The 10,882-nt window shown below is 34.2% G+C and overlaps 1 protein-coding gene across 1 annotated transcript in view; it reads right to left on the bottom strand.

The window, feature by feature from the left end:
* Positions 1-4,908: 4,908 nt before the first annotated feature.
* The window catches only part of HOMER1 (homer scaffolding protein 1), a 108,799-nt gene continuing 102,825 nt past the window's right edge, over positions 4,909-10,882 (bottom strand). The window contains exon 6 of the mRNA XM_012664626.1: positions 4,909-5,187. Coding sequence (XP_012520080.1) covers positions 5,181-5,187 — 7 coding nt within the window. The 3' untranslated portion in view covers positions 4,909-5,180. The remainder of the gene's footprint in view (positions 5,188-10,882) is intronic.

Genomic DNA, 10,882 nt, shown 5'->3' with positions numbered 1-10,882 from the left:
CTGACTGATAGTCATGGGATGAGAATAGGTGCAATCATTTGAGCCTTTCCCCTTCCTTATCTCCCTCCCCTCCCAAAAGAACACCAGGGCTGCTATATGTAGAAATAAAAAGTCAAGCAATTAGTACAGTGCCGGTAACGCAGCAGACATTCCACAAATACTCCCTGCTGTTCCATTTCATACGGAAGTTGCAGGGAAAGCATTTGTTCAAGCTTGTCCACTTCCTAGCCATGCTTCCTGAGACTGTCATTCTCAAAAAGGTAGAACAATCAAATCAGTCACATCCATAAGCCATATAGATATGACGATGTAACTGTGTATATAGTTAAGTTATAATACACAGATAACAAGAAAAAAATTATGAATGTTAATAGAAAAAATATTCTCAAGACATTTTTCTGTGCTATAGAAATGGCCTTAATTTCACATTTCTTAGGCAGCTATTATTAATACCTTCATCTGGCATTATTAGGAGAAAGCAGAGTAATATTTCTATCCTTGGGTATATCTGACATGAAAATAACTGACAAAGGTAGGTCAGAATCCCACAGAATGGCAACTTCTAAATGTTAGGTGTCTTATATTGAGTTATAAATCCTGATGAGACAAGCGACAGGGTCCTCCGAAAGTCTGAAATTCATTAGGGCAATCCCAATTTGTTTAGTTAAAAGCAGCAACAAGGTAGGAAACAGCTGGGGATGCACTTTATGTGTTTCTGGCTATCCCAATGTACCTTAGGTAAAAACCGAAGGCAGCATGTTCCTATTCGTTTGGCAAGGTCTGCTTTCACAAAAAATATCCTCTTCTCACCTCCACTCCTGGTATCCTCTGGAATGTGTCCTTCATTCTAAAGGATAGAGGCGTCCTTACGGAGATCAGAGAATTGACTAGAAGTCAACTGAGAGTTTGTGGCCTTCTCTCTATTCTAGCACAGATGCAATTTCTCTCCCTGGGTCACATGTTTTTGGCAAAAATGACTTAAAATGTGCTTTTTCTATCTAATACACTAAGCAGAAACCACTAGGCAGTGTAGGGCTGACTTTTTGAGTTTTCTGGGATAAAATTATTAGCTATTTCATTTGGTAATTATTTTTAAAAAAAGCAAAATACTTCTTTAATTCAGCAACTATGCTTGTATTTATGTGACACCTATGTATTGGTTTCCCATAGAGAAAAACTGTTGTAAAAAATTTAAGGTCCAATTTAAAATAAATATTATAAAAAAATATACTTTCACAATTTAGAGTAAGGTGATTGATACATTTGTTTCCTTTCTAAATGATCCTTTTAGTAATTTCTAAAATATTCTTTCACATAAAAATTATCTTCTCAACAAACACTTATTTCCTATTAAAGTTATAGCACAGTGTCCTACTGAGAAATTTTAAAAAACTGTCAATCTCAACTTCTTACCTGAAATTTTTCTTCTTTTAAGATTTTGTATAAATGAATTCACCTCATGAATGACAATGGAACAATGCTATACATTCAGGAGGCAAAAAGGAAGACAATTTCATGACTTCAAGTACAGAATTTCAGGATGTTAAAATCATTTGATATCAGAAGAAAGGATTAAAAAATCAACAACAAACCACTGTCACCCAACCAACTTTCCCCCTGGCCTGCCTCCCATTCCAATAGTGACAGAAAATCAGGACCCCAACAGGAAAGCTGCTGCAGTGCATGCTTCAGAGTTAAATAAAAACATGGAAGACCGCAGCTCACACGTTAATGAATCAATTTAATTTCAACAGGGCAAAGAAATGAGCTTTAAAAGAGGGTAGTGGCGGCAGTTAAATTTTGAGTGTCCCTTTTAGTTCCACCTGGGGGGAAAAAAGTGTTAAGTTTTTCCTCCAACTGCTTCCCAACAGTTCAATGACAGCAAAACATCCAATGTATGATGGTGCTGGATGGAGGTCTTCTACAGGGACAGGGTGGGATGCAACTTCGTGAGTATTTTTTAGTCTGCAGAGAGAAAGGGGAAGAGAAGGAGAAATGGGGGGGGAGGGGAGAGAGAGAGAGGGGAAGAGAAAGAAACAAAAACTAATTTTCCAGGCAGGGAAATACTTATAAAACCTTTTATGTCAAAGTTAGGATTTCACAACATAACATACTAATGCAAAATCCAGTAGCACCTGTAAGATTTAAGTAAATGCTGTCATCACTTAAATGCTTTTAAGCATCTGTAAAAGACTGGAAGGAAAAAAAGATAAAGTACATTCTCCAGAGAACAACAAATGTATTTCAAAATAAAAACTGTATTTTTGTTTTTCCTTTTTTTCTTTTTTTTGTTTTTGTACAAGGATTCATAGTTCTCATAGAATAACTTATACACAATGGGATCAACCTTTGCTCTCCTTCGTGTCACCTCAAGTCCACATGTTCAGGCTACAGTCCCCAACACTGTTTTCTGACAAATATATTACCACAGTTTCATCTAAATATAGATACATCATATAATACTTGTCTCTGGGAAAATCAAATTTTAATATGCAAACGTTTATTTATATAATACAGAAATGGAAAAAACTACAGTAGGTACACAATCTAATTATGACTTGTAGATGATGATTTCTAGATATTTTCCTACTGTAAATGAATGTTTAAAATAGTCTTAAGAAGATTTTATTTATATGTGCACTTGTGTCCACCTTATCCCATATACTGTACATGTCTATTGACAATCTGGGAATTTAAAGGTGCAGCCCTCAAGAAATTGTTAAATCACTAAAAAAAGAAACAATTAGGCTCTATTGGACAAGGAAAACACTCACAAAATTTCCAATTTTAAATTTCATATCAGTAGGAAAATATTAAAAATAATTTTCTGTATATACATATGGGTATATGTATATATTGAATTACACATATGTCTCACATTATCAATACAATTCAAGTGGAGACATTTTGGTGAGTTATTTCCCCATTAAATGACCACTATGTCAAAATTTAAAAATATTTTATTACATCATTAAAATAATCCACTTATCATTTCAACAGCTTACACTGTTTTTTAAAATTTTTTTTAACTCTTCATAACTAAATTCCCTGATCCCTAGTGTTAAATCCCCTATTTAAATTAAAACCTGGTGCTCTTTGTTACTCAGAAACTGATGGATAAAATCACATCTACTTCAAAATTCCATCAATCAAATAAATTTTATTACCTGATTTATCAGAGAAATATCTAAGCTCTGACCATGTGTATCTCTATTATTCTCCCTATAATAAATAGGTGAGGAAAATATCCTAAAATAGATGGAGATAACTTACAGGATGTTATAGCACATATAATACATGATGATTAAGTGTCTGTTATAAACTTTTCAGAAACATCTGAAAACTCACTTTAGAAACTAACTTTAAAAACAAATCATTTATTTTTCACTCTCATATAAATTAATATGTATGTATTTACATACATACACATACATGTAAAACAAAATTGTCTAGAGTTGAGTAGCTGTTTATGAGTGAAAAAAAATGGCTACAAATTGATTCATCAGCTTAATTTTGTACTTAACAATTCAATCATTTTGGGGGACAAACAAAAAGTCAGTGCATTTATAGACTCCATAGAGTCAGATACTCAAGCATACACTTTAAAAAACACCCTCCTCAACATCACAGGCATGGTACAGCAAGAATATATGTACTCTGATGCAATTCCTACTCCATAAGCAGACTGGATAGCACTCGGCTTACTTTTAAAATAGCTTCGTAAAAGAAATATATCATATAAAGAAACGCATGTTTGCTAAAAGTCTTTTAAAATTACATCAAAACAACATTAAAACCTGTTCACTGAGAAGAGCCTATTGAATTTAATTCCTGTTTTGAAATGCCTAGTTAACAGTTCAGAATATTGCCTTGTAAGGTTTGAATAAAGATGTGATTGATGTGAAGACTCAGACAGAGCACACGACTCCATCTCCATCTGCCACCATCACAATTCAGATCTATAGTCCTCTGATTGGCTATTTGATGTAAATGGATCCTCTTTAAAACAGCTATACACCTTAAAATTATCTATAATAAACAGTTCCCCAATAACCATTATTATTCGTAAATTGAAATGCATTGATCATTCAGAAAAAATTTCTTGCAAAATATATAAATAAATGTAACTGCATATTCTGTAAATATACTTAACATTGCTAGACCAGACCGTCGATGACGGGCTGCTGTATTTCAGTACTGTGTGTCAAATTTATTAGAAATTTAAAAAGAAAAATTTCTGAGGGACTCAGCTGCCTTCGTTAATTGGCTTTAAAGTATATAATAAAATGGGAGACAATATCTTCTCATAAATACATGGAATCAATATGGAAAAGTAAACTATACAACAGACAAGATTAGAGAACACCAGAGTGTACTAGAATAGTCACCAGAGTGAAGTATCTTCCAGCACAAAAAAAGGGAAGAACTCTATACACCCAGTTATAGTATATTTCAATTAAAGATGCGGCTCTCTCTCACTCCTGGCAAGAATTAATTGGTAATGGCACTGCTTTTCAGCAGTGCAAAAATATCCTGAGAAATTATTCAGATTACAACAAAAGACAGGGCTTTCATCACTAAGCTTCTGCACAAAACACAGCTCTAGATATCGTAAATAAATTAATTTAAAAAGCAGATAATCTTCACTGTGTTGAACACAAAAAGGGGATGTGACCCAGACATTGTTAATTCTCCCATTGGCTAATATCAGAAAAAAGGATTGCATTAAGTGTCTATTTATAACTTTCTAGTTAACTATGGCCAATAATATACATGGAGGTAATTTGTAGTTCAAGTTTTTCATCTCATTTTATCCCCAACTAGCTACAAGCTGAATTCTAAAATTTACACTGAAATATACAATTCCAATTTTCAAAAGATCCTCCTCCTGGAGGAGTGATATTCAAATTTTTTGTGCAATCTTGATGCAGAGCCCAAACAGTCCTATGAAGAGAGACAGTGTATCTTTAATCAATTGGCACTGAAATTTTACTTTCCTTAACTGCATTCTAGTAGCTTGGCCAAGTTATCTCGTAATTCTGTTAGTTCAAATATTTTTCCATCCAGAATTTCTAAGAGTGTCTTCAGGTTATTGCGAAAAGCTTCTTGTTCATTCTGACTTTTCTCCAGACGTTGCTCTAAGTCAGACAGTTGTCCCTCCAGGTCTTTGTTCCGAATTTCTACTTCCTTCAGAAACAAAAGTGTAATATATATATATATGTATATATATGTCAATTCATCACTTAAAAACAATACAGCTTTCTGTTATTACTAATCTTGTGGCAGTCAATGCAGTTTGACAATCAGGATGAGTTTTGGAATTTCAATTTAACACAATTTAAGGAGATTTCAAATGTGGCCATCTCAGAGATCCATGTGGTTTTACTGACTGGCTTGTTTATGAATCTGTCTAACCACCCAACAAAAATCTAATGCCTTTGTTCCAGGTAATACTTTAGGTACTTCAAATACCAAGAGAGGATTGAGACCCATTTTATGGATCATTTACATCTCATTTTTATTGTGCTCACCTACTTTTCCTATTGTCCAATTGTTAGCAATCTCAGGTTAAAGCAGGCAGATGAAAAAAAAAGAAATAACTTTCCTTTCTTATTGGCAATTCTGGACAAAGATTTCGAGAAGAAAATGACTCTTTAAAATGAGATTTTAGGATCCTCTGAATATGTTAATTATTTTTTGCCTTGCCTCAATATCAAATGAATGCATGTGTAGAGAACATAGCTCAACTGCTACAAACTGTAGTGAAGACATATAATAACTGTACATATTAGAGAATTATAAAGCTAACAGCTTCAATATACTGTAAACCAAGGAAAGAAAAAAGTGATAAAAGGGAATCAAATGTTCATGTCATGAAAAAAATGTTTAAAAACATATTTTTGACACAGAAAACTCTACTATACTTAAAAATTATTTAGAAATTGTCATTGTTTTAAATAATGCTTCTAAGCATGACAAAGTGAGTCTAAAAAGATAAAATGACAAAAGTTGAACTAATGATTTAATTTTGGTTAAAAAAATCAGACTCAGAAAAATGGCAGAAAGCCAATTGTTACACTTTCAATAAGCTATTCAGATAAGCAACGAATTGAAAGTTATACAACCTTCCTGGAAAACTCACTTTTACATTTGAAAGGAATTAAGTGACTGACACAAATTATATTCAAATATGTAAATTATATCGGACAATGAAAACATTTTGGTGTTACACAACAAGAATCGGCCTCAGAAAATAAAATGTTTCAAATGTTAATACATCATTTAAATGTACATCTTTAAATAAATTCTATTAAGTCTAAAGGACAGTGGAAATTTTCTTTTCATTGTATTACTGAAAGACAATCTGGTAAATGTTAAATGAAAAGAATAAAATACAAAGCAGCTCACTGAAACTGGGCAAAACTTTGTATGCACAAGAACAAACACACTAGGAATTAATGTACAAATAGGAAATAAAAAAATAGTTCTGGTGTTCAAATTATAGACTTTCTTTTCTCCAAAATTAATTTTTTCCCACAATATCCACAGAAATTAAACTTTCAAGGAAAAAATTGGAAAATTGCCTTGAATACATTTAAGAAAGTAATAACTCTTAGTTTACATTGACAGAGAAAAGAGCAAGGCTCAAGCAAGGATGCCACAGATGAGTTGCAACAGCCTGAGAAAACATAAGAAAGGAATCAAATAGTTATAATAATTTATAAAGGAAGAATTTAAAGTGTCTCAATCTAGGCCGGGCACGGTGGCTCACGCCTGTAATCCTAGCTCTCTGGGAGGCCGAGGCGGGTGGATTGTTTGAGCTTAGGAGTTCGAAACCAGCCTGAGCAAGAGCGAGACCCCGTCTCTACTAAAAATAGAAAGAAATTAATTGGACAACTAAAAATATGTAGAAAAAATTAGCCGGGCATGGTGGTGTGTGCCTGTAGTCCCAGCTACTCGGGAGGCTGAGGCAGGAGGATCGCTTGAGCCTAGGAGTTTGAGGTTGCTGTGAGCTAGGATGACGCCATGGCACTCTAGCCCGGGCAACACAGTGAGACTCTGTCTCAAAAAATAAATAAATAAATAAAGTGTCTCAATCTAAATCTCAAAGTATTTACTGTTAGATGTTAACCAGGTATGTTTCTAATCTCTTCCCTTTGAATAATCTGCAAGGTCAAGATTAGTACCTTGAGAACACAATCTGAAACTAATAAAATATTTATAAATTCAGAAGCCAAATACATGGAGGCTGCAAATTATGAGGGAGGAAACAGATCCTGAGATCAAATGCAAAAATTCCACTAATGATTGCACAGCATGCTCTCCTGCCTGCTTAAACAATAAGCTTAAGGATAGAATGTTTCCAACTATAAAAATAGACCAAATGTCATTCACTTGCAAACACCCACTTCACCAGGCACCACCCAGTTTGCCCTCTAAAGCCTTGCTAAAAATGAAAGGCTCCCTTGTTTCTTTGCCAATCAATGAAACATCCAAACATTTTCAATGGAAGCAAGCAAAACACAAAATTCCCTCAGCTAATAAAAGTGTGTTGTTCTCTCTAGAATGAATTTCCTACTCTAAGCCATCTCTCTGTTTGTAGGAATTCTACTAGCTAGATAACAAAAGGGATCTAATACAATGCTGATGGTGCTAGTCTATTTTTAGGCAGAGAGAATATGTTCCTAGAGCAAGAATAGACCTAGAGCACAGGGGCCAACAAGATGTAACTGAAGTTGCAGTTAGTGGCACTTCCTAATTGCCTTACTTTTTGTCCATATTTTCCAACCTTCTCCTTTTTCCCTTTCATTCTCCCTGCAAACTCATTTGTCTGCTCATAACCATTTTTCCCTACTATTTCCCTCCTTTCCTGATGTCAGGTACATACCAGGGACACTCAGAGAGAGGCATGCTTCAGTGCTCACAAAAGCACTATAGGCTAGAATTGCTAACTTCCTTTTGAATGCTTTAAAAGGCAAAAACTGAAAGTATAAAATCCTACTGGGCAGAAAGTCATGCTCTGTATTTGTTATACATGGAGCCTAAAACACTAGAGTGATTAAAGGAAAATTAAATAGTTCTGACCACTACCAATGGGACCAGATCAGCTTAATTTTCTATCAATTTAAAGCCTGCATCATTTAATCTAAATAAAAGATACAGAAAAATTGTCTGACATCTGATTCACATTGTAAGCTCTTATGAGTAAGATATATTATAGCCCTATTAACTGTTAACCTTTACATATAATAGGAATTAGAAATCAAGGCAAGTATTAATAATTCAACAGAAAAATGGGTAACAGATACACATATTTTGAAGAAGTTACTTAACATTTAGTTACTGAACATCTTCTAAGTACTAGACATTGGGGATAAAGCAGTAAATACAACAGGAGGGTACCTGTTTAATAGAGCATACATTCTAAAAGGAAGACACTGTTAACAATGTAAACAATGGATTTCTGGGTAGCTGAGTATGTGACTGTGTACATTGAAATCTACCAACCATCCTCCCAAAACTATATAAACAAATATTTGGAATGAAACCAGGCAAATTCCATGACTTCAGTGTAACCAGAAGATAGAGAACAATACAAACATCGAATTAGCTGTAATCAGAAAACATAAGCACCAATTTCCCCTTGTAGAGGGAAGAGAAGGTTGTGGCGGGGCCAATGCACTTAAGAGTGAAGAGAAGGATGAAAGGCCTAGGATTGAACTATGGTAAGCTTCAGAAACAGGAAGACCACCATGAGTGCCAAAATACTGAAAAAACTACCCTAGAGCCATAGAGCAGACTACAGAAAGGATTTCACAGTGTATACATGAAACTTGAGGACGTAGTCTTAGAAAGGCAAAAGACACTGCCGAGGAGAAGAAGGTAAAAGGAAAAGAAAGGACTGTTTTGAATAATACAGTAAAGGGAAAAAGAAGCAAGATAGGGACATTTAAGATCTTGCATGACAAAAGAAAATTAAAATATTGTAGGGCACAATCTCTCTTCCCATTATCTTTGCAAAAGAGAGTTTTAAAAGTATGTATACATTCATCGATTGATTGACTGAAACAGGGTCTCGCTCTATTGTTCAGGCTGGAGGGCAGCAGCACTGTCATAGTTCACTATAACCTCGAACTCCTGGGCTCAAGCAATCCGTCTGCCTCAACCTTCTGAGCAGCTAGGACTACATGTGCACACCATCACATCTGCTAAAGGAAGGTGTTTTTGAACTAAGAATTTATAAACCATCCCAAACCGCCATTCTACTCAAACAATGCAAAGGTATAGCAAACTTCATTTACCCAAACTATTAGAAGAAAACAAAATATTCAAAACACTTCAGTAGATGAAAATTAAAAATCCCCCTCAAAACCAACTATGAGGCAGAAGAAAACTCTAACAGAACACTCTACTCTGAATAAAATATTTTCAAACAAGTATTCCAAAAAAGCTTGAATTAGATATTCAAAAAACTATGAATAAAAATGGGCAAAAAACCCCCTAAAAAACAGGAAAATTGATCCAACCCATGAGAGAAACAAAAGAAAAAAGGCAAAATTATATCAGAAATGAAGAATGAGTTATAAAGGTCTCCAAGGAAAAATAGATTTGAATAAAAACTATTTTTAATTCAATTTTTACTTATTATTTAAAAAAAATCCTAGAGAATGAAAGTGAGATAAAGTGGGGAAAATGGTTGGGGTTCTGGTTGAAACACAGAACAATAAAAGACAATCCAATCACATGATTAGAGCTCCTGAAGAAGAAAAATAACATACTAGAACAGAATGTTTAAAACTTTTATACAAGAAAACCTCCTAGAAATAAAGGACATAATATTATCCAAACAAACACTGGGGCAAGGAAATGCCAAATGCTTTGCCTTAGGATGGATGGGATTATGACTGATTTTTTTTAACCTGCTAAGTAAATTTTTCCAACTTTTTCTAAATTTTTTACAATGAGCATATGTTACATTGATATTTAGAAATATCCAAATATTTCTGAATATCAAAAACTTGTAAATTAGAAAAACTATAATATTCTTAATTTATCCATAATTATGAAATTTCTATCCACATTCATATCCCTAAACCAACTCCATGTACTACAATTTCAGAAGTTCCTCTACCATCCAAGGAATTTACTGATCCCAATTTTCTGGACTGAACTTATGAACAGAGGTTCAAGGCAGGTGGGACTCTGGATAAATAGGAGATGTGTAAGTGGGAGGGACCAGCCTGCAGAAGAGGAACTTTGTTTGAATTGGAAAAAACATGGGTTATTTCTGTGGCTTGGTCTTTTTAGAATTCATCCTCAGGTTTTCTGAAAGCTTCTCTGTCCTGTTCTAGGTAGGCTGTTTTTGATAATTATTTTTGATATTCAGTGAAAGAATGGGTAAGAATTAATATTCACAATTTCAGGTACCAGCTATAAAATTCAATTATTGCTCAATCAATGATGAAATACATTTAAAGTACCAACACAGAAGTCTGATATGAATAAATCTTGTCTTGGTTTCTCTTCATATGTGAGACAATGTAAATTTGCACACGCCAAAAGTATTTTTTAAAAGAATCATTAGGGATGGCTTAGGTGCTTGTTGAAGAAGTGTGGTAATGCAGAAGGAACAGAGACTTTGGAATCAAATCAATCTAGGCTACATTACTTTTTAGCTAAGTGCCTTGATTAAACTTGTTAACACCTCTGAACTGCTGTCTTCTCTTTGAAAATGGGGATACCCCACCTGTTAATGTGAGAATTAGCGTGCTAACATATGGAAGTGCTTAGCATATACCTGAATAATAAATAGCAAGCACTCAAAAACCAAAACAAACAAAAGACAAAACCAGACTAACCAGATTGAATTCCACCACCACCG

This window comes from Propithecus coquereli, unplaced genomic scaffold, assembly GCF_000956105.1.
Source record: "Propithecus coquereli isolate 6110/MARCELLA unplaced genomic scaffold, Pcoq_1.0 Scaffold9, whole genome shotgun sequence".
NCBI lineage: Eukaryota > Metazoa > Chordata > Mammalia > Primates > Indriidae > Propithecus > Propithecus coquereli.
Note: the sequence above shows the minus strand (reverse complement) of the source record. Positions and strands in the feature narration are given on the sequence as shown.